This window comes from Carya illinoinensis, chromosome 9 (genome assembly GCF_018687715.1).
Source record: "Carya illinoinensis cultivar Pawnee chromosome 9, C.illinoinensisPawnee_v1, whole genome shotgun sequence".
Classification (NCBI taxonomy): Eukaryota; Viridiplantae; Streptophyta; class Magnoliopsida; order Fagales; family Juglandaceae; genus Carya; species Carya illinoinensis.
The window spans coordinates 29,119,200-29,143,710 of record NC_056760.1 but is presented as its reverse complement, the minus strand read 5'-3'; the positions used below and the strand labels follow the sequence as shown (position 1 = coordinate 29,143,710).

The 24,511-nt window shown below is 36.7% G+C and overlaps 1 protein-coding gene across 2 annotated transcripts; it reads left to right on the top strand.

Annotated features, from left to right (window-relative positions):
- Window positions 1–4,062: 4,062 nt before the first annotated feature.
- Window positions 4,063–22,978, top strand: LOC122275782 (probable zinc metalloprotease EGY1, chloroplastic). Of its 2 annotated transcripts, XM_043085015.1 has the most exons (10): window positions 4,063–4,648; window positions 5,766–6,230; window positions 6,391–6,531; window positions 8,517–8,618; window positions 17,431–17,642; window positions 17,873–17,923; window positions 18,282–18,351; window positions 21,962–22,030; window positions 22,314–22,364; window positions 22,682–22,978. In XM_043085015.1, exons 1-10 carry the CDS (start codon window positions 4,298–4,300, stop codon window positions 22,838–22,840), a joined length of 1,671 nt encoding a protein of 556 aa, XP_042940949.1. In that variant the 5' UTR covers window positions 4,063–4,297; the 3' UTR covers window positions 22,841–22,978. The 2 variants fall into 2 exon arrangements, with proteins under 2 accessions (XP_042940949.1, XP_042940950.1); XM_043085016.1 differs by lacking the exon at window positions 21,962–22,030.
- Window positions 22,979–24,511: the final 1,533 nt, after the last annotated feature.

The following is a 24,511-nucleotide window of genomic DNA, read 5'->3' as shown; positions in this document are numbered from 1 at the left end:
TTGGACAACCTTCCATCCAGGTGGATAACCAATCAACTGAAAGCATTTATCGACAAGGTGTCTAGCATATCCACAATGGGAGCAAGTGACATCAGATTTTGGTTTATTCTTTATAATCCGAGTCCCATTTTGTTTCTGATTTTGTGTAGCAAGCATGGCATGTGAGTCCATAGAAATGCCAACAACATTTGTTAAGGATCTCTGGTTTTCTTCTTGCATCAACAAAGAAACACTTTGCTCATAGAAGGCAATGGTGATTAAAGCAACAATTGACTTCGTATCATAGAGTAAGAGTCATGCAATCCGATTAAAAATTTCATCACATAATCGGATTGTTGCCTATTTGTGAGATTCTTGAGAATGTTACAAGTACATTTTTCCAAGATTCCACATCTACAACTTGGAATAGTTCTATAACTGATGTATTCATCCCAGAGGGTCTTGAATTCACTAAAATACTCAGTTATAGATTTCGATCCTTGAGAAATTGAACCAAGATATTTGTCTAAATTGAAAACCCTTGGGCCATCGCTACGAAGGTACCATGTTTTGATTTCTTCCCAAACATCATATGTAGTGGTGAAATAATGTAGACTACCACGAATTTCTTTAGCTATCGAGTTCATTAGCCAAGATAGAATAATGTTGTTTGCTCGTAGCCATGCAGTTCGAAGCAAAGGATTATCAAGATTGGATGGAACTAGACTTCCATCAATGAATGCGATCTTGTTCTTTACTATGAGAGCAATGGAGATGGCTCGACTCCATGCAGTGTAGTTATCTCCAGTAAAGATCTCAGAGACTAATAGTGCAACAGGATTATCAGAGGGATGGAGGTAGTAATAGCTAGATGAATCGTTAGAGGGATTAACTCTAGAATTCACCATAGAAGCAGAGTTTTCAGAATTTTCAGAATCCATCTTAGAGACAAGAAAGAGAATTCAAGAACGATGAAAGATCACTGAAAATTTGCATCGGAGTTGTATTACTCGATGATACCATGTGAAATTATGCATAGCATGGAAACTAGAAAACTGGAACACAGAGGAAGGGAATGAATTGAGCTCTTCATTATCGAAAATGAATATCTGAGTTGAGTTTACAGACTCTATACAATGAACTATTTATACAATTGAGATTGTTTACAAGTTGCCATCTGGACCACTTAATTATAGAGATAAAATAACTAATTTAACTGCTAATTGCCGTGTATTATGAAGCCCTATGTTTGGCTTCTAAATCTTTTAATTTCAATTCCTCTACATGGTTTTGTATATTCCAATAATGTGACCAATGAGAAGGTTTTCTTTTAAATAAAACATGGTAGCAGATACATTTTGTAATTTAAAAGAGTTGGGGAACAATGTATTTTAAATTAACGAGTTGATGCCTATGGAGACAAGGGATAGTATCATAGTATTGTAAATTCGTACTTGTGAAGGTTGGTGGGGGGTGTGTGTAAATAAATATATATATATATATATATATAAATGTTATTTTTTTTTAGTAATTATTTTTGGTATAGTAATTATAGTTAATCGCAATCCTTCTATTGCATCATTAATAATTTCACGATATGACCATAACTAAGAGGAATGGGTTTAACATCTCCGCGGCCAAATAGATACGTAACGGGAAACTCGTACTTTTTTATGTCATATATAATAAACTCGAGACAATTAATGTGATATTATAATTTTTTTTTTTGGAATGTGTGATATCATAATTGAACCTTAAGAATTATACAAAAAATAGGACATTTTCCCAATCTTCAAATACTGGTGGTCGGCCCTAGAGGCGTCATCCCCTCACCATCTGTGTCATCAAAATCCTTGAAGTTTGTCAATTGTTTCCACGTTAGATGTATGGCGTTCCATCTTGTTTTAACATTACGACGCGATATCCTTTAGAAAATAATAGTATGTTCTATGGGTTTATTCTCTCATTTTAACTGTTTATGTATTTAATTTTTTTTAAAAATTTTTTTGCTTAAAAGTTAAGAAAGTGACTTTTAGTATATTTATGTAATTTTTTTTAAAAATATTTAAAAATATTTAAAAAATATAAATTAAAATTTGTAATTTGTATTAGTCGGCACGTCCAGCAGTCAAAGCTGGGTGACTCACTAGCAGCATCCAAAAAAACAATCAATAATTTTATTTTGTACAAAAACTTGAACTTCTGGCATCTTGTCAATAAATTCTTCATCAATCTTAGTGCATTCCTCACTTTTGTGACCAACTCATAAATATCCTTGAACCATCCGTCACAATAAAATTAAGAATTTGTTCAAAACCTCACACATATAGATAAGTTATAAATGAATTTTTAAAGAATGACAATAAGATATGCATGATACCAATGCAAAATTATGAGTGGATGTGTAAGCCACACAATCATGAGCAAGATGTGGTCCATATGAGTTTTATTAGATATTAAATGGCCACCTCGTGATCATAAACAATGGATCTGAAGATGAATACGTTATGAGCAACTTAATCAAGCAGCTCCCTTGTGATAACAATAGGTGGGATCGGTGCACAACCTTTATACACACGGGTAATTGTTGGGTGATTTTGGACCTCTCTTAAGATGTGAGGTTTTTTCTCACAGTTATAAAATAACTACCAGCCCATTCTATAACCGATGTGAGACAATATTAACAATCTCCTCTTTACACAGCGGGCTCTAAGTTAGAGCAGCGACAACTAGTTTCTCTCGTAGACTATTAGGCCTGAAATTGTTAGATAATTTGGGGTTTTTTCAATCTCAAAAACTAGTTCAAGAAATGAGGAACAACCGATGTGGGACACCAATAGTAATAGTGTGTTAGCCATAACGTAAAGTGAACGATGGGGAGGTTAATGTGATAAAAGAATATGCTGGTCGTTTCATATGTTATGTAAGTATAAGTGTACATGTTTTTCAACTGTCAAAAGGCCTATTCTACTGTCAAAACCCAAAGAGGTAAAAAGCCCAAAGGAAGGGGTCAAGGCTAGTTGAAGGAAATGAAGGAGTCCAAAGTGGATCAAGGTCAAACATGCACCACGTCGTCTCCCGCGAAAGGATAAGGACCTCATGCAATTATATGATTATTCAAAATACTGAGTAATGATCTGCACTGATAAATTTTGAGTTAGATAAGTACTGTGAACAAGTCTATATATATCAGGTAATTCTTGATGGTAAAAAAAAAAAACTCTATTTTCATTCTGAATTGCTTTGGTTGTAATTTACTGACTTAAGTATCAGAGTGTTCTCAGGTGAACCCTACCGATTCTTTTTTGGCGTTATACAGGTGAACGATTGCGGAGTGGAAGTGGGTCACGTCCTTAGCATTTGGCGCCGTCTGTGGGATCTGTAATTATTCAGCGTGGTTCTCACATACCAACTGTAACACGTCCTTAACAGACACTTACACATTTTAACACCATCTAACATTACTCTTAAATGGAAGATGGGAGAGTCAAGGTCGGTTAGACAACACCTTGATTTTTCATTAGGCTCTATTTGGATCTTAGATTGTCAGTTTAATCTAATTTTAAATTGAATCTAATATTTAAATACTTAATTTTCAAATTATTAAATCCATCTTAATTCAAAAAGTCTTTACACATAAGACTCATAACCTTTTTTTAACTCAATACCTCTTTACATGCATGATTTACAATATTTTTCAACTTTTTATAAATATATTTAAACTTATCTTAACATTTAAATACATTTAAACTCATGTTAAATAGGTCTCACAAACTCATTTTATAATCTCAACTCATTATTATTTATAAAAAATTTAATTTATTTCAATTCAGCTCAATATTTCAAGAGGAATTGAAGAAAACTAAAAATCGAATTGTCCCTCTCCATGTGTTTAAGAACAAAATGGAAGATGGGAGAGCATATTCGAATTCCCGGACGAACGAGCGTATCATGGGAAGACAAATACCGTATGTCCGTAACATGCAATTAGCACGAGGCGAGACTCGTCACCAACTGTTACATTAGCCCAGGAATAAAAACAAAAGGACACGGAAAAGATATGTATATTATTGTTTTGAAATGCGGAAAGGAGATATTGTGCCACTGTCAACAACCATACGGGCTCAGAATCTCTCTCTCCCCCCTTCACTCATCTCCCTCTACTCCATTTTCTCGGCTTCTCATTTTCCTTCAATTTCAGTTCCCAGATTCTTGTTTCGTTTCTCAGATGCTGCACTGAAACGTTTCAGACGCATTCTTCAATTGTCAATATCGCCGTCTCGAAGTAGTCTTCCTCTTTGAGGTTTATTGATTTTAAATGGGAACGCTCACGGGCTGTAGTTTTACACCCGTGCTTTTCAATTTTTTGCTGTCAATCCCTCGTTCCGATGCCTACAGAGAGAGAATTCGACTCCCGGAGCTTAGAAAATCTAGGAAGTCATGTTTCTTGTGCAGAGAAAGTTTGTATAAGCTGAAAAGGACGGGTTCGTGTACAAATTTTGGTGAGTTTAGGTGTTTTAGTGCTAACAATGATAGTAATGGCAATGGAGAGAGTAGTGACTCATCGAGAGATTCAAACGCGAAGGCAACAAAGACGGCACTGCCTGAACAACCCGCAGAAGAGTTCGATTCGGATAAAACGGCTCCGCCTGCTTCTGTTTCTTCAAGGGTATTGTTTTTGCGGCTTAATTTAAATTTTATGTCCCATTTAAAAGTAATTGCGTACTTGTTGACTGGACGATGATCAGGCTGGCGATTTTTATAAATTTCCGGGCTGATTTCGAATCGAAAGTAAAGCTGAATTCTGAGTTAGAAATTACAATTAACAACCACGGTCTTATGATTATTGTCTTCATTTTATTTTATGATACAGTTCGTTTATATCTTAAGCTTTTAAATTAATTTGTTTCTTAAGATTCACATGGAAATGCTTGTCAAATGCTCAATTCAGTGTAGGTTTCGACCAGTAAAATGGCCAAATTGAAGTGCTTTACCGGAAAGTAATTTTGTAAGGAATTTCTATATATTATTGAGAAATGTTTTAGCCACAAAGAAATTCTACAAAAATAAACCCATAAGTTGATGTGGTTTGATATGATACATAAGATTGTAAAGCTACTTTTATTGTAAAGTAAATCTAACGTATCATATGAAACCATGTCAGTTTGTGGGTTTATTTTTGTGGAATCTTTTTGTAGTTATAGTAGTTCTCTATATATTTTTATGTTTTATTTTAAATTTATTTGTTATTTAAAAAGTTACATGCTTATTGGCTGAACTATGGTTAAAGCTTGGCCTCTTTTTTTATTTTTAAGATTGATTGAATTTGGCGCGATATTTGAATTGAATTCTGAGTTAAATTGAATAAGGAACTACCACATCCGCACAAGCTTTTAACAAAAAATAAGTTGCACGCTGACTTGGCGACTCTTAGTTCAACAAAAAGTTAACCAAAAAATTCAACTCAATATAAATATGACTGGCACATCAGTGTGTAAAATCACTTTTGTAGGATATTAGTGGAGACAAGAAATTCTCTTTCCGTAATCTGCTTCTTATTAGGCCTCTAAGAGACCATTAGTTTCAACTAAGCCCTGATTTCCTATCTGCCAATGTTCCAAGGTTGGTGATTCTTATGGCGTGGGCGTTAAATTCCTAAACATATATACCACATAATGTGATGGCTAATGAAAATCAAATAAAAAAAAAAAAAATACGACGACAAACTGATGCATATTTCTAAAAGATGACTGCTGATGTGAGGATGTCCATGTTTACTTCTTCAGCCACAAAACATATCTCCGGTCAGACCAGTTTACAACAACTTCCAAGTTGACTCTTTTAAACTGATGGAACTCCTTGGACCAGAGAAGGTTGATCCTGCTGATGTAAAGTTGATTAAGGAAAAACTTTTTGGCTATTCTACATTCTGGGTTACTAAAGAAGAGCCGTTTGGAGACCTTGCCGAGGGCATCCTTTTCCTTGGGAATTTAAGGGGGAAGAGAGAAGAGGTGTTTGCCAAACTTCAGAGTCAGCTGGTTGAGGTCACTGGTCATAAATACAACCTTTTTATGGTCGAAGAACCCAATTCAGAAGGACTGGATCCTCGTGGTGGCCCACGGGTTAGCTTTGGATTGCTGCCTAAAGAGGTTTCAGAACCAGGGCCAACTACACTTTGGCAGTATGTGATTGCTCTCTTGTTATTCCTTCTAACCACTGGGTCCTCTGTGGAGTTAGGAATTGCGTCTCAGGTATACAATTTCATGTACAAGTTTACATCATAGTATTCTCCACTAGATAGTAATTACAAAATCCTCATGTTATGTATTTTAGGCCATCACAATGGTTCAACTATGTATTCGTTTGTCATTTTGGACATATACCATTGATCACATATTTCTTTTTAAGCAGCTCAATCGACTTCCTCCAGAGGTAGTAAAGTACTTTACAGATCCAAATGCCACTGAACCACCAGATATGGAACTGCTATTTCCATTTGTGGAGTCGGCTTTGCCTCTAGCTTATGGTGTCTTGGGAGTTCTGTTGTTTCATGTGAGCAAAAATCTCTTACTTTTTGTCTGTTATTGTAATATAGAGGCATGAAAAAAGCTTCCCATTGCATATTATAACATTTGTTATGCTTATTATGCAAATCGTAATCTACTTCTAATTTTTTTGGTAGATTTCTAGGGCTTAAATTACCTACCATAGATTGTCCTATATATGCCCCCTTTTATGTTAATTTGGATTGATTGCACACTAACATCTATTCCATTATCCGCTTGTGGCATTCGAAGATATTATCATTTGGTCATTTTTACCCCTTAGTTCATGTGGCAGAGGGAGAGGCGGGGTGGAGCAGGTTTTGATCATTGGTGCAAAACCTCCCACTCAAAAACAATAACAAAATACTTCTTGATCTTTTTTTATTTTTCATTGTTATTTATCTCGACTTTGCAGGTTGAAAATCATAATCTTTCTAGTTATCATGTGAGTCAGAATCCATTCCTCCTATTGGAACTATATGGCTGATTTAACAAGAAAAAGCTTTTTCTTGTATTTTTGTTTGAGTCTTGAGAAGTCCAATGGAATGAAAAGAATAAAAAGAAATAAATGAGTTGTGTGTTTTACTATTTTAAAAATTTGTCGATTATTTACAAAAATTAATCATTCTACATGGTGGTTTACTGATTGCAACCTTTTTCCGTTAGTAATGGTAGGTGAAATAAATAGTGTAATACCCCAAATTGAGTATAGGAAGGTGGTGATGAGATCCCATATTGTTTGGGAGGGAGAAGTTCTTATCCTTTATAATAGTTCCAAGGGTTCCAATAATCCAATTATAAGCTTCACTAGTCATTTTGGGATATGGGCTCAGTTTTTGCTTTTAGATTTCATTGGGTCATTACAATAGTCATTTTGGAGTATAGGCCCAGATGTGGCTCTGGACTTTCCTACGATTGTCACAAATGCTATACCCTGCCAGAGTGTAGGACTTGAGCTGTGCCTTTTATAGATTTTAATGGGCTTCAATTGTAACCTTGACTAGTCATTTTGAAAGTATTTTCAAATGATGTGGCTTTGGGCTTTCCTTGGGTCGTTACAACTAGTCAAGGTTACAATTGGAGTCTATTAGTATCATTATAAATGGCAATGGCAAGAATTTCTCCCTCTTAACAATGTGGGATCCCCAATTACCACGTTCTTATACTGAGTGCCAAGTATTATAGGTAGTGAAAGGGTCCTACCACAGTAAGTCTTAGTGCAGTTTTTTTTTTTTTTTTTAAATTGCGAACTGCAAGTATCCACATATTGATTGTGTGTGTTCTCTTGGAGTATGAAAATTCCTAGTCCATCTGAAACCACATATTTGAAAGCCACAGAAAAGCATTGGGGAATCACATTTTAATTTTGATATTGCATGTGTCTATGGACACATGTTGTTGTAGATTGATGATTTTCTATTTCAAATAGTTTACGAGTAGTGTGTATTAGTTTACAGTATCTTGATTGGAGAATCTAATTGCCAGTACCAACACTGGAAAATGTGGTAACTGCTGGATTTTCACCGAGTTTGGAACAGGTGGTAGGGTGTGGTTTGAGATAGTCTTTTGTTTGAAAAGTGGTACAGATTTTTATATCACCCATTCAATGTTGCAAGCTCCATCAAAAGCCATCTATTTTGAGTTGACTAACTACAGAATGGGTGACATTTACATCTTCGCTAACTCTGAAATATGCTAACAATAACTACAGATTTTGACCAAAAGATAAATCATATCGTGTATGTGTTTTCAATGATTGGAAATATCATTATCAAACATGAGTTTATGGGTTTATCAACTTTTGTTTGAATTATTTCTTTATTTATCTTCTTGAGGATATTGTATTACCAATTTTGGTTAGATTTTTTCTTTTGATTGTTTTGTTTTGTTTTATTTCTACATGATGGCCTATCTCTTCTATCATGGCCTGCTTATTTTTTCATGTAAAGCAAACATGAGATATCAAATCCGGTCTTTCGTGATTGTGTGCAGGAAGTTGGGCATTTTCTGGCTGCTTTTCCAAAGAAAGTACAGCTCAGCATTCCTTTTTTCATTCCCAACATTACCCTTGGCAGCTTCGGTGCAATTACTCAAGTGAGTATATTTTATTAATTTGGTATGCCAGTACCATATCTGAATGCAATAAGTGGAGGAAGCTCTATTTTGGGGGTGTAACAAGATTTGAGTGGGGTCTTCATTTTTCATTTTATTTCTCTTGTGGGGGGGTGTTGCAATGTGATTTTATATGATTGGGTCAATGATGCACAAATGATTTGCATGCTTGTTCAGTTTTTGTTTTCCTTTTCTAAAGATATTTGAGTAATGCTAGCCTCATGTATGGAAGGAAGTCTCTTTATGACCCAGGAAAGTGTTTGAGCATTTACTATCTGAGCATTGGATGGTTATTCAACCAGTCATTACCATTTTCCATAACTCCATGGACACGTCCAATGTCGAAAGGTTATTTGACACGGTCAATACCAATTCCCTTATGTCGCCAATCACATCCAGCAATAAAGGGTTCTTTAACATGATCAAGGCCAATACTTGTGGAACATTTTTCTGCCATCTTTCAAGTTCATCAAGAATCTTGCTTAAAAGTTAAATGTTTTCTTTCATAATTTTGACTGGTGTGTTGTTGTAAGATAGCAAAGAAGGCCTTACATTCATGGGTGTGACTATCAGAGTCAGTGGTGAGACTTGTAGTGATCCCGCAACTCATGGTGGCATCGCAGTTAAATCTCTTGTGATGATTAATTAATTGGTGGCCAGTTTTTTATGCTCATGGTGGGTGTTATGACTTTGAAGTTGTGATTGTGAGGTTGGTCCTGTGAAACTGGTGATTGATTGCATTGTGTTGTGATAAGTCATAGGAAATGGTTATTGTGCTGATTAGAAGTCAACTAGTTCCGTATGCATTTGTCAGCACTCAATTGTGTTGGGTTTGTCAGGGGGTTGTGGTTGCTGAGTTTCAGTGGCGGCTGTAGATGTTCTCGCGAAGTTTTTCTTTTATTGGCACCGGGTGTCCGAGAATAGGGGTTGCATAGGCCTTTGACAAGGAGTTTCCCGCAAGTACACCTCAGATAATTCAAGGAAAAAATCTCCTAGTCCGATTGCCCTAGAGATTGTTTGCACTCAAGAGGATTTGAACCTTAGACCTTGGATGGAGCATACCACCAAGATCAAGGCTTTTACCATTTGAGCCAACCCCTAGGGATTGCTCTCGCGAAGTTATGTGGGTTTAGTCAAATAAGACTAGCCTGTTTGGTTGCAAAGTTAATAGGGTCCCACCCATTTCAGGACATCTCATTTTTGGGTTTGTCACAAGTTGTTATTCAAACTCAATTCAGGCCAAATTTGTCTAATCAGGATTCAACTCGTCAGTTCACCACTCAGCTCAACTCCAAGTTTTAGTCAATTTATTTTTTATTTTTTATTTTTTTTATAAGCAATAAGAGATTTTATTGACAAGTAAATAGGCATAGCCCAAGTACACATGAAGTATACAAGAGAAAACACCTAAATACAAGCTACGAACTAGAATAGGCTAAGAGCAAATCATGAAGGTTATCTCCATTTAATACAAGAAATTTAGCTCAAGTACACGAAGTACTAAAGAAAAACTCTCTACGTTCTCCCCTCGAGCGTTCTCTATCTTCAAAGAATCGCCCATTTCTTTCCAACCATAGCACCACATCAAACATGAATGAATCATCTTCCATTTTGCAACAATATGATTGTCCTTAAATCCTGTTGCCAAAAGATCCAACATGCTTAATGTGATAAGAGGTATGGACAAAGATAAAGCGCCAGGTCCTGATGGCTTTTCCATGGCATTTTTTCAGGCATGTTGGGACATTGTCAAGGAGGATGTCATGAAGGTTTTTCTTGAATTTCATTCATTTATGAAATTTGAGAAAAGCCTTAATGCTATGTTCATTGCACTTATCCCTAAAAAAGTTGGGTCCGTAGAGGTAGGGGTGGGCAGTGGGGCCCCGCACCCATCCGCCAGCAGGTGGCCCTACCCCACCCTGCCCCCCATTTATATATTTATATATAGAAATAAATATTTATATTTTACAAGTTGTGTATAACAAGTCTAACAAATAAAACTGATAATATAAAAAATATGTTATTAGTTTTTAAATTATTGTTATATATATGAATTTTAATTTACAATTTAAATTATATAATTTGGGTCAAAAAAAGACCAGAAATAATTTTCAGGCCCAATGGCGCATCAGTACCCTTGAAGTGGGTGGGGGGCAGGGTTGATGGGATGTCCGCCCCCGCCTCTTGGGGGCGGGGTGCGGGGTGATCCTGGCCCCGCATATGTGGATATCACCCCTATATAGAGGTAAAGGATTTTTGACCGATCAGTCTTGTTAGTTGTGTACAAGATTATTTTGAAGGTGCTAGCTAACTGTTTGGGTGTGGTTATGGGGAAGATCATCACAAAGTCCCAAATGCCTTTGTCAAGGGTAGACAAATTCTTGACTCCGTTCTCATAGCTAATGAATACTTGGAGAGTAGAATAAGTGGCGGGGTTCTAGGCATCCTTAGCAAATTGGATATGGAGAAGGCTTTTGACCATGTCAATTGGGTTTTTTTTGATATATATCCTTGGTAGGTATGGTTTTGGGGAAAAATGGTGTATGTGGATGAAGCATTGCATATCTTCAGCTAGATTTTCAGTTTTGGTTAATGTCACTCCAGCTGGTTTTTTTAACAGTTCACAGGGACTGAGACAAGGGGATCCTTTGTCCCATTTTCTCTTTGTTTTAGTTATGGATGTGTTGAGTAGAATGTTGAAGGCGGCGGTGGATAGGGGTTTTATCTTGGGCTTTTCGATAGGCAGTTCCGTTCATGGCAGCATTAATGTTTCTCATTTACTCTTTGCCAATGATACTTTGATCCTGTGTGAGCCAAATTCTGATCAGATCCGCTCATTGAGGGCACTTTTGTTATGTTTTGAAGCTGTATTTGGTTTAAAAGACAATTTGTCTAAATTTGAAATGGTCCTCATAGGTTTGGTCAATAATCTAGGGGATTTGGCTGATGTATTGGGTTGTAAGGTTTCTTCTTTGCCTATGAAGTATCTGGGTCTTACCTTGGGGGGGCACCTTTTAAATCAAAGGCAATTTGGGACAGGGTTTTAGAGAAGATTGAATGTAGGGTGGCTGGCTGGAAAAGGATCTACTTGTCCAAAGGTGGTAGAATCGCCTTAATCAAGAGCACTTTATCTAATATCCCAACCTATTTCCTATCTTTATTTCCTTTGCTTGCAGGTGTGGCGGATAGAATGGAAAGGATATTCCGTGACTTCTTGTGGGGCAGATTGGAGGATGAGAAGAAATTCCACTTGCTCAAGTGGGATAAGATTTGTTCTCCTTTACATTCGGGAGGTTTGGGGATTAGAAAGCTGAAAACTTTCAATAAGGCACTCTTAGGGAAATATGGTTTTGGCAGTATCATCAAGAAGGGGATGCTCTTTGGAGGATTGTTATTGATGCCAAATAGGGGAATATTTGGCGAGGTTGGTGGTCAAATGAAGTAAGAGGGAATATGGAGTGGGAGTGTCGAAATTCTTTCACAATGGATGGGGGTAGTTCTTCAGAAATTTCAGGTTTGAAGTGGGTAGGGGTGACCGGATCAGTTTTTGGCATGATTTATGGTGTGGAGACGTGGCCTTGAAGATTGCTTTCCCTTCCCTCTTTATAATTGCTTCGGATAAAGGTGCTTCTGTAGCTGATTGCATGAGCAACACTGCTGGTTTTATTCAGTGGTTGGTAAGTTTTATTAGAGATGCCCACGATTGGGAGGTGGGGGCAATCACTGATTTTTACAGCTTGCTCTATGCTTTAAATTTAAAATCTGGAGGGGAGGATAGATTAATCTGGAATCAGCTTGGTAATAAGAAATTTTTGGTTAGATCTTTGTACAAAGTCTTGGTGCCACATCCTTCTAGCTATTTTTTCCCTTGGAAAAATATTTGGAGATGCAAAGTGCCTCTCAAGGTCTGATTCTTTGGGTGGTTGGCTTCTCATGGGAAAATTTTTACTATTGATAAACTGAGAAAGCATGGTATCGTTGCAATGGATTGGTGCTTTATGTGCAAAAGGTGTGGAGAATCGGCGGATCACCTTCTTCTTCATTGCGATGTGTCGTTGCAATGGATTGGTGCTTTATGTACAAAAGGTGTGGAGAATCAGCAGATCACCTTCTTCTTCATTGTGATGTGTCGAGGGCTTTGTGGGATGAGGTCTTTGTCAGGCTTGGCATTGATTGGGTGATGCCTAAGAGTGGAGAATCTGTTGGCCTGTTGGAGAGGGATTCAAGGAAATCGTCAAATAGCGGCTGTTTGGAAGATGATTCCTCTGTCTTACGTGGTGTATTTGGAATGAGAGGAATGGTCGCTGTTTTGACAATAGAGAGCACTCGGTGGATGGGATTAGGGCTTTCTTTTTTCATACTTTGTTGCTTTGGGCTTCGATTATTGTAATGGATGGTTTAGTTCCAATGACTTTCATGCTGTTTTTCTGCTTTAGTTTGTAATTAGGTGTTCTCTGTTGTATACTTCCTTGTACTTTGGCTATGCCTAATTATGTGGTTTTAATAAATTCCTTACTTATATAAAAAAAAAAGATCCACCACTTGCTTGGGCATCACCCAAGCAATACCCATCCTACCAAAAATTTCAGCCAATTTCCATGGTGTGATTGAATGAGGTCAAATTTTAGCTGGTTTTCACATTTTTCAGTCAATTCATCTCAATTTTCGCTCTTTTCCTGGTCAAGTCTGCAAGAACTTCAGCCAGTTTGATTGATTTTGGATTGGCATCCATCAATATTGCCTAAATCTGTCTATTCCAATCCTCTTTCCGTCTGACTTTTAGCAGTTCCGGGTTGGTTTGTTTCAGTTTTTGTTTCGATTCATTTCAATTTTGCAGTTTACACTTGTATCAGGCTTGGTACTTGAGAAACTGTGCTAGTTGTTGCTTGTAGTTGGTTCAACATTGTTAATTAATTTGGTTTTGGGAATACTGGGCTTCTAAAGCTAATTTGGTTGTATATGCCTTTTCATCTAATGTGTTGATGACATTTGTGAAGTTTAATAGGAAAAACTGTTTTTTGGTTCAATCTTTTGAAGTCTTTTCATGGGGCGGGCAAAGACCTTGTCATCATTTGGTATCAGATGGGTCCAAAGAATTTGATTTCGATACCGGAACAGGAAAGTAACCGTATTATGTCTCTCATATTGTATAGTAACAAGCCAAATATCAGCTTTAAGTTTTCATTAGAGTGCCTTGCAGTTGTATTCTGGAACGAGTAAATGTCACTTAAATCTATAAAGTGTGCAAACAGAAATTTAGCTTAGAGCAGGGAACCAAGCTTAAAAGACTATTCTTGTAACACCCTGATTCTTACATGGTCAAACTGGGTCAAATAGGGTTTCTAATTAGGAATTGGAAACTTTCCCGAAAAGAAAAACTACAAATTAGGAAACTAAGATGCGAAGTAGGGTTGTGGACATGGAGACTAGCCTTGTATTTGATAGAATTCAATTTGGTTTAAAAACTAGAGGCTTGGTTGTCATTTCTTGTTCTGTAGGTGCTTGGCTTTTGGAGTTTACAAGATAAAGGCCATATTTTTATGTAGTTCAAGGTTGAATTTACAGAAATGATCTAGCTAGCCTCAATCTACATAATGTAAAGAAGTTTTTGGGAGCATAAAGGTTTTTCATGAAAATCAAAGGTCAAACAATGGAATCCTACTTCAAGTAGGATAATGGTTTTGGAAGACCAAGCAAGGAAAGATTAGATTTTGGATGGGCTATTGACGGAACTTTTGAACAAGACTTCGATGGTAGTGGAACCATGGAGAAGCAAGTTTTGTTTTCCCATTTTTTGAGGATGTGATTGCATGATCTAGGCTGTAAGGTCTATGAAATATATTTTGGGATTTGCTTCATTTTCCTCCTAGTAAGAAAATTGATGGTTTCAAAGTGGTCTACATGGTTAAACTTTCATTTTGTTGGTCTATATAAAATTTGAAAGTTTGGTCGGTAGCAAAAGGGTGTGGGCAGAACTATAGTATTGATTCTTCTCTTTGGTTGCTAAACTCTCATCCTTTAGGGCATTTGTTTCTCACGTTAGTGCTTCATTTTCCTCCTAGTAAGAAAATTGATGGTTTCAAAGTGGTCTACATGGTTAAACTTTCATTGTGTTGAGTCTATAGAAAATTTGAAAGTTTGGTTGGTAGCAAAAGGGTGTGGGCAGAACTATAGTATTGATTCTTCTCTTCGGTTGCTAAAATCTCCTCCGTTAGGGCTTTTGTTTCTCACGTTACTAACCTCCATTTGCCTATATTTCAGTTGGATGTAAAGAATGCTTTCCTACCTGGTGACTTGCTTGAGGAAGTCTGCATAGGGTAATAACTAGGTGTTTTTTTGCCTAGAGGGGATTGGGATAGCTTGTGCAAGGGTATGGTTTAGAAATTTCTCTAATTATTGTTATAGATTGACTCTCAAATATACCAGACAAGGTTATTTGGTATCACATTTACATTATGATGCAAGTTACATTCTTTTTGTATTTATATGGTGATATTGTGATTAATAGAAATGGTTCGAGGGGTGGTGTCAGGTTGAAATAATTTTTTGAGACAGTGATACTTTCCGGACACCTGGTGCCAATCAAAAAAGAAAAAAGAAAAAGAAATGTGTGCGTGATCTATTAGAGGACACATATATGTTGGATGCTCATCCTGAGTTATGATGGATGAATGGGAGTTATTTGAAGATCCTAGCAGATTGTTGACTAGTTGGAAAGTTGGACTACCGTACAATCAACTGACCTGATATTTTGGATGCCATTAATGTAGTGAGCCAGATTGTGATAGTCCCTAAATTTCTTGTGATTTAAGGGTACGCTTAGATGTATGGTAAGGTCACGAATGGTAGAGATATGTTTGTGAATAGTTGTAAATCTTATAAAGATGAGGTTTTGAAATGTTTGATGAATGGTGAAAAAAAAATTTTATTATTAATATAATAAATAAAATAAAATATTTCTATATAAAAAAAAAAGTCCGATGGTTTTTGCGGCTGCTGCCCCATGATGGTTGCCACCACTGTTGGAGAGTCTGGCCAACATGGGCGGTCATACTCTTGGCAGCAAAGGGGTAGCCAAAACCGGGCTGCCTTTGGTGGCCAGACTCTTTGGCTGCAATGGGCAGCCCTTTGCGGCCAGAGTGTTTGCCCACTACTAAAGGGCCTAGATCAGCTGCCCATTGTGGGCATAGTGTTTGGCCGGCATGGAGCAACCTAGATAAGGCTGACCGTGGCAAACAGAAAATCCTGGCCACCATGGGCTAAAATACATATATTTTTTTTTTATAAATATGATTTAAAAGGATAAAATTTTGAGTTTTTTAAGATTTTTAAAAATTTGAGTAAGATGAATTTTATGTTTGTATGTCTTGGGAATGAGGTGAGATGAGATGACAAACTTTGGAAACTTCAGGGCTCGAATTATTGAATTAGTCAAATGGGCACCAAGTGGAAGGTTTCACCGATGCTAATTGGGTAGGATCATCTTTAGATGCAAGACATACCACTAGATGTTGCACCTTTCTGTGAGGTCATTTGGTTACATGAAAAGTAAGAAACAAATAGTGATATAGTGGTAGAGTGCCAAAGTTGAGTACAGATGACTCACACCACTAGTTAATCTTCCAGTTCCAACTCCTATTCTTTTATCTTGTGGCAATCAAGCTGCTTTGCATATTGCTTCCAATTATGCATTTCATTAAAGGCAAAAGCATATTGAAGTTGACTATCACTTTGCTCGAGATAAAATTCTCAATATTAACTTGGAGTATATCAATCATCTTTGTGCGTGGGTGTGCATATATATACACATAAGATTGGATCGTATATCTAACCAGATTGGAGTATATCAAACACAGTAATGTCCCCCTTCTAGAAACGATGTGAAAAATCGAGTGATGCATACATAGTTATTGATTTGTTCCTCAAGTAGAGAGTTTGGAAACAGGGAGTTTGGATACTCCATTGACTAGGGCAGTCTTTTATTTTCCTCTTATAGGCAACTAGGGCAGTCTGTTTTTCTCCTCTTAGACTCAACTAGGGTAGTCTTTACTAGAATAAGTTGAATAACATCAGTGTCTCAGATATATGCATTATGAGCTTCTTAGCTATTAGCCTATTAACTAGGGATGCTTGGATTGTTCTTGCTTTATGATGTATCATATGATGGTGATGAAGTGATATGACATTTTTCCATTTCGACCCGTCTATGGCTAAATGTACAAGATGTGACTTTTTGGTTGTGGAAGATCATTTTTTTCCATTGAATTAGTCTCTGGTTCTTAGTCAAAATTTTTTTTCTTAACTTTATGCAATCTGAATTCATGGCCAGGGATTTTGCAATATTTTTGGGTCTTTGCTTATCTATATAGGGCGCCATTTGTGCCAAAACTTTTTATTTATATTTTTTTGATCAGTAATATATATATATATATATATATATATTTTTAACCTATAAAAAAAAATATATAAACAGTTTTGGCACAAATGGCGCCCTGTATAGATAAGCAAAGATCCAAAACAGATATAAAAACAGATAAACAAATGTATAAAAATGTTGATATATTTTATACACCTCCAATTCCTTTTAGGCCTAATGGCACTTCAACCCACTTTGGTCAGGGTTTCTAATCCTGCTGGATGCCTGAGGTAATTACTAAACAAAAACGGAGAGAAGTTTCTATTCTGATACTGCTAATGATTAGTATGTGTGATACAATAGATGGAACTTTCTACCAGTACAGTCTAGAGCTCTCTATGTGGATATTTGCTGCTTATCAACTATTAATTGGTGCAGTTCAAATCTATTCTTCCTGATCGAAGTACAAAAGTAGACATATCAATTGCTGGTCCATTTGCTGGTGCCGCACTGTCTTTATCAATGTTTGCTGTTGGGCTATTGCTCTCCTTAAATCAAGATGCTGCGGGAGATTTGGTGCAGGTTCCAAGCATGTTGTTTCAAGGTTCTTTGCTTCTTGGACTCGTCAGTAGAGCTACTCTTGGTTATGCGTATGTCCCTTGCTTGCATACATGGTTTTGTTGAACTGATAACCTTTATGATATGCAAATTAAGAAGACATTCATAGATTCATTGGTGGTGATGCACATTTTGATTAATCTAATAAATGCCACCAAGGGTCTCATGAATTCTCATTGAGTCAGTGGTTAGATCATTTAATTTCGTTTGCATTTCTTGTTATGCAACATTTTGGTGATGAGTTGACATTATCATTGTGCAGAGCCATGCATGCTGCAACAGTTTCGATTCATCCTCTTGTAATTGCAGGATGGTAAACACCATTCATAGACTATCTTATTGTCTTTATAGAGATGCATTGTGCAATAAATCACGATCACAGTAAATACCACAAGACAATCACACACAGGAGCAGTTAAATTTAAATTGTTCCTTTTTACCCGGCTGGCCAGTGGTTCTTCTATCCTCACTCATTTTTCACAAAGGGCGTAGTAGACCAAGAATATATTGCTTCTTAGTTGGCTAAAACAAGAATTCAAGAAAGCATCCTTTAGTCAGCAAGAAAACCAAATTTGGCTTGGATAAGAAGTGCATGAAATCCCGTGAGAATCAGCTTTGAATTAAAGCCATGTCAACAATGTGCAGATTACTTACTATACAAACTGTTGCAGGTGTGGCTTGACAACATCAGCTTTCAATATGCTACCAGTGGGATGCCTTGATGGTGGAAGAGCTGTGCAGGTATTCTACATAATTTCCTGGGATTTTTAATTGGGAAATCTACATTTTAATGCTTGCTTATGAATCTAAGGGCTACTACGAAGATTATGCACCTGTGGGATAATACATTCCAAATATGTGCTGTGATGATTGGCAATAATTTATTGAAGAATTGCGATGAGTAACAGAATTTATATATATACATTCGCTGGGGTGGAGATTTTCTTTAGGATATGAGGAATCAAAAGATAACTAGAGATATATTTGACCAAATTGATGTGTTAATTTGATCTAGTTCTTTGAAAATGGTGTAAAAAGATGCACACATATGCTTATGCATCAATTGCCAGTTTTGCCAGTAACAAGTTACATATAGCATGTAGTGAATTTGCTGGTCAAAAATCAATTCTCTAATTATCATTTTACCTCTTTGACTATGAGTCAATCAAATTCTACTGCAATCTTGAGCTGAAAGTTTCTAAATCCACATTTTGCCTTCTCTAAACATATAGAAACTGGCTTTTTTACTAATCTACAGAGGCAAAAAAGGAAACACTCAGCAATGACAGACTATAATATAGCAGAAGAAAGAGCAAGATTGAATTGGGAGCTGTAAAAGATAAACTCTTCTGCTAAGGTTAATAAAAAAATTATATGTAAATTTCCATATATTATTAGATAAGAAAAGCTGCGCCCTACTCAAAAGAGGCTGTTTATGGTAGCCCTCAGCAACCCTAACCGTAACTATCCTAGCTTGTTAAAGGCACATTAATTCATATATTACACTAAAAAAGACATTACAACATAAAATAACAAAAACACAGGATGTAGCGAAGGCATAAAGAATGGACTTGCTAGTGGGCTGCTTCAAAGTGGCCCACTGGACCACCAGCTTTGCTTTGGACTTGAAGGCTCCTGCATCAATTAATGGGTGGGATCCAATCAGTGTAGGTTCCATCCTAATGATGTCACTACAGTTATCATTTTATCTTATGGTGATCCATGGACATCTCTTTGGTATCCATACAAGTTTCTGCAAAAATCTCTCTCAGCACAACTTGTGGATTGACTAGAACTATTGTTGTAGATGTTGACGCCTACCCTCCGAGGGGGCTGGGGGGAGAGATTGATTCTTTTGTGTGCCTCGATGTGGTGCCTTGTTCCTCATGAAGGTCTAGGTGAGGATCCGTGGTGCTAAGGGTGCTGACCAACGGTCAACGGTCAGCACCTAGGAGGGTAATATATTTATCTATGAAATCGAAACAGAAATTTAGGTTGAATACATTGTGGTGATCGGCATACTAAACTTCACAACAAAAGGGGTCTCTCACCCTTCATTAAATCCCGAGATATTACATAATCCAAATGTACATAAAGTTAGTCGCCATAAGGTGGCGGACTAATTACAAGTAGTCGCTCGACTTAACATTGTATATCCTACAGAAGGTACATGGTAACTACGGCGGCTACTAATCTTTGTACTCAGGACTCAGGCGGGTTTGACTTTTCTTCCTCAGGCGTCATGCCGGGATCTGGATTTGCATAAAAATCTATGGTCTCAAGAATGAAACCATAGGTAAGTTAGGCGGCTATGACAAGACTAATAATGAGAGAGATAATGCTACCGAAAATGTTGTGAACACTTTCATGAAAAGATTGGATGGGCATGTATATGCGTGGCGAGGAATCACCCTCTCAGATAACACGTATATACATAGGCATGTTGAAGAATCACCCTCTGAGGACATTGCCCTTTACTCTTATGCAAAGTAAAGAAACACATTAGTATTAATATGGCGAGGAATGATCCATCTCCAATATAAGTATAAAACCTCGTAAAAATTAGTATTTGGCATGTTTTAGCCCCAGTAACATTCTTCCAACACACAGGTGCTTATCAAATTGATATTCGTCACACAGACAGATATTTGTCACATAGAGATACTTGTTGCACCGGGGATGCTTTTACCCGGCCAACCAACTTGAGGACACCAACATGTAATACCCGGGGGATCTTACTTCCCAACTATCAGGTGAGGCCAAATACGATATTGTTCCACCCCAATCCTCACGAGGCATTTTCCTTCTTGGGTGAAGCACGTCGCAACGTTTTGTAGGAATGGTTTGGGGAATTCTTAATCCCGTCTCATGATTGTAGATTCACTCTATCGACTTTTCACACAGAGATAGACATTCTCACACAGAGATATGTATTCTCACATAGAGATATTGGGTTCCCACACAGGGATTCAGATTCATGCATTGAAAACAATTGACACATTCAAACATTCAAAACATTGGGAATCAATGCGTAAATATAGGCATGAACATAATGATCGAACTATTTATTCATGCTTGTAGAATGGGGGAGAGAAGTTATAGAGATAATGCAATGCCTTTTACTCAACATTCATCCCACCTTTCTTAGCATTGTCTTGAAGCTAAACTACCTTCCTACGTCGGAAATCCTTTTCTTGCCTCTCTGCTCCTTGCTTTCCAAAGTAGTTGACTTTACGAGCTATTTGGTGATCAAAGTCTCAAAAGTGAGATCTTGTCCCATGTCCTAATCCTTTAAATAGGGTGGGATGTCAGATGTTCTTTCTGACTCTGAATCTGCGGTAAGGATTTTCTTTAATCCTTCCCTGTCATACTACAGGATGATAGAGACATACTGCCAAGCATGCAAACTCCCTGTCATACTACAGGATGATAGAGACATACTGCCAAGCATGGTTTGCATGCTTGGTCCTCTGACTTTCCTCGAAAGAGGGTCTAGGTCGTGGCTTGAGTCGTATTGCTACGTTCAGATGACATAATCCTTCAGACCTTCACCTTCCATCGCAGAACCACTCCAAATGTGACACTTTAGATGGAGTGGGGCTTCTGTGTATAGTACTGCCATTTTTCTGAGCACTTTTGTGTACTTTCGGAAGGCTTCCTCACTTACCCAGTCTCTTCTAGATTGCTACTCTCGCCTTGGCGGGTAACTCTGTCTCGTCAGATTTACTGGCTTCTCGGCTGTTTGTTCTTGCCCTCGATAAGTGGCCTTTTCGTGCTTGCCTTAGTGAAATGGCACACTTATCTTTGTTGTGGGGTGTGTTAGCCGAATGTTTGCAAGGTGCTTGCTTGCCCACATGTTGGATTGGTTGCACTTTACAGTGCCTGTTGCTAACTCCTTAGATCATCGGAGTATTTCTCATCTTTGTCTTCTACTCAATTCGAAGAATGGTCTATCCTCTTTTGCACCAGGCGGTTCCTCACATTGAACATAAGTCAGATTCAAAATTCAGGTGACTTCTTGTTCATTTCATATGCAATGTAAAGAAGTATCTATGTATTCCATTTTACAGTTCAAATTTTAATTTTCTCAAAAGGAGAAGAAGGGATGTGAGAACACTGACATTCGAATTCATTAACATTGCTTAGTTTAGAATGTTGGTTCGTTATCTCTGTAGAATTTTTCGCAATTTTGTTTGATGAAAGAAGGGCTATATTGGACTTAGTCAAAGATAAAAGCATGTCTATTTATTGGCTTTTCATGTGGAATAAATGATGTATTTGAATACGAGTCTATCTATTTTCATCTTGAATTATGTATCGAATAATGACAAATCAATAATTTTTTTGTCAGGGTGCTTTTGGTAAAAATGCTCTCATTGGTTATGGTTTGACAACTTACACGTTGCTTGGATTGGGAGTGGTACAGTTCATCTGCTCTTATTCTATTGCCATTATCCCAATGGCATGAATATTTCCAATATTGTTTTTTTAACTCACTTTGTTGGTTATTTAAAAATGTCTTGAAGAAGGAAATTTCACCGGTCACTAAAAAAAAAATTAAGAAAGTTAAGATACCATGGTTTATGATATGTTTGCCTCCTTGTACGATTAGCACCAATTCCGTAACTCTATTCAATATAAGATTCTTTGAAATTTATAATTTCTATACATATATTGACCTCTTAATCCTTTTCATATTTCAGCTTGGTGGACCTTTGTCACTTCCTTGGGGACTATATGTGCTAATATGTCAGGTATTCAAATTACAATAAGGTTCCATTTGGTTACATAGATGAGATGAGATGAGATAAAAGTTGGAAGTTAAATAAAAAACATTAGAATATAATTTTTTAATATTATTTTTGTTTTGTGATTTGAAAAAGTTGAATTGTTTATTGTATTTTGTATGTGGAGAGTTTGGAAAAATTGTAATGATTATATAAGATGAGAGGAGATGGTTTTTGTAATGAAACGAGGCCTAAAACAATAGAAAAATGGAAATTTCTAGTGTCCATGCTTTTCAACTTATAAATCACCTTCTTGTAATTGATTGTGGATGTTCTATTTTCAGAGAAATCCAGAAAAACCATGTTTAAATGACGTGACAGATGTCGGAACATGGAGGAAAACTCTTGTTTTGTTGTCTATTTTCCTTGTCGTCTTCACACTTCTTCCTGTATGGGATGAGCTTGCGGAGGAGCTAGGTATAGGTCTTGTAACTACGTTTTGATGTGTAACACTATAAGAGCAAAGTGAATTTTTTAGCGTAGATCACTGATCATCAAGTGATAGCTATGAACAATCTGTATACAAACTTTGTAATTATTCTTTCTTTTCTCATTTAATGTTCTCATTATATCTTCTCCAATTTCCTTTCTTGAGATTAATGTAATCCTAGCATTTTATTGTAACTAGGGAATCCACATGATAAGCAAATGGGAAATATTAGGATACACCCCTTTGTGATTTTTAGGTTTTCAATATTAAGACCTGGCTTCTAGGATTGTTTACCCTGATGTAGATATGGGGGCATGCCATCTAGGTGTGTATATATTTTGGCACATATAACCTCGAGTCCTCTTGGACGTCTCCTCCCAAGAGGGTTTTTGTTTGTGTTACCATTTACACATACTCTGGAAATGGTGTTGCTAGTGTTCATAGAGTTGTGGCTGCTGTTTTCAGTCTGAGAAAGTGATACGGGTTGCTTCTGATATATGGGGAAAATGTATGCTTTATTTCCCACAGTCGTGATATGTAGCAATACTGACTTAGCATCAGAACAAGATTTTAGCATAGTTGTTATATAACAAATAGTAAACATAAATACTTGTAGATAGCTTTCAGCTCCTCGTGAATCTCAAGGATCTTCAAAACCGAGCCATTCACAATTATCATTTTGTTCTTAAGCGCTTGAGACCAAAGACCCATTTCTGTTAAATCATGAACTTGAAGTAGGTTTTTGTCCCAGGCACATTAACACATGCATCAAATAAAATGTCGTCCACCTTGCCCTGGGTTCAACCTTTTAACCAAAATCAAAAGTAATAAAAATTTAAATACAATAATCTTCTGTAAATTCAACACTAATGAATATTCTCTAAAATCTCACAAATCCACTTATGCCACCTGACATTATCTTACCACTCTTTTCTAATTTTGCCTCCGTGCCATCTATTCCAACTATTATCATCAAAGTCATCTAAAAAATATGGAAAATAAACAGCGAGTCCAAAGACTCAATTTGAGCAGTAAACCTTTACTAGTGTGCATCACATGAGCCAATAGTTTAGAAACAATGCAATTTTGAACAAAAATATTTACAGCAGTGACGTGGAAAAGGGATGTTAATGCCGAATTACATTCTTATTCTTAGAGTCTCTCTTTGAATATGCACCATAAAGAGATGGATAAAAAATGATAAATCAGATCTACCTTACAACAAAAAAGTATTTTACAATGTAACGTATCATATCAAGTCATATCAAATTATCAATTTGTTTCTAACAAGATCCATTTGTAGACCAAACGTTTTTCACGTGAAGAACTACATGATTAAAAAATCTAACAATTATTTGGATAATTACATATAAACTAACTACAGGGAAAAGGAGTTCCAACAACCAATATGATCCCATACTAAGTTACCCCAAACTGAATAACAAAAAAATAAAATTTTGGAACTTTAGTACAAGATATTGTAATGTCTAAGGGCTTGTTTGGATATTAAAAATATCTCATAATATCTATGAATAATATTAAAACAGTTTGTTGATAGTTTGTAAATGACAGTGAAATAGTTTGAAAATATATGAGAACAATTATATATTTTCCCAAACATGCCTAAGAGTTCAGATACAAGGCCAGAGACTGATCTAGTCAGCCAAGTAATCGTTATTTTTGA

Bases quoted from the DNA above. Each gene is read 5' to 3' on its own strand.
- LOC122275782 (XM_043085015.1), top strand. From the start codon at position 4,298: ATGGGAACGCTCACGGGCTGTAGTTTTACACCCGTGCTTTTCAATTTT. The intron at 6,532-8,516 runs GTGAGCAAAAAT...GATTGTGTGCAG, and splicing joins TGGGAGTTCTGTTGTTTCAT to GAAGTTGGGCATTTTCTGGC. The intron at 17,924-18,281 runs GTAAACACCATT...AAACTGTTGCAG, and splicing joins CCTCTTGTAATTGCAGGATG to GTGTGGCTTGACAACATCAG.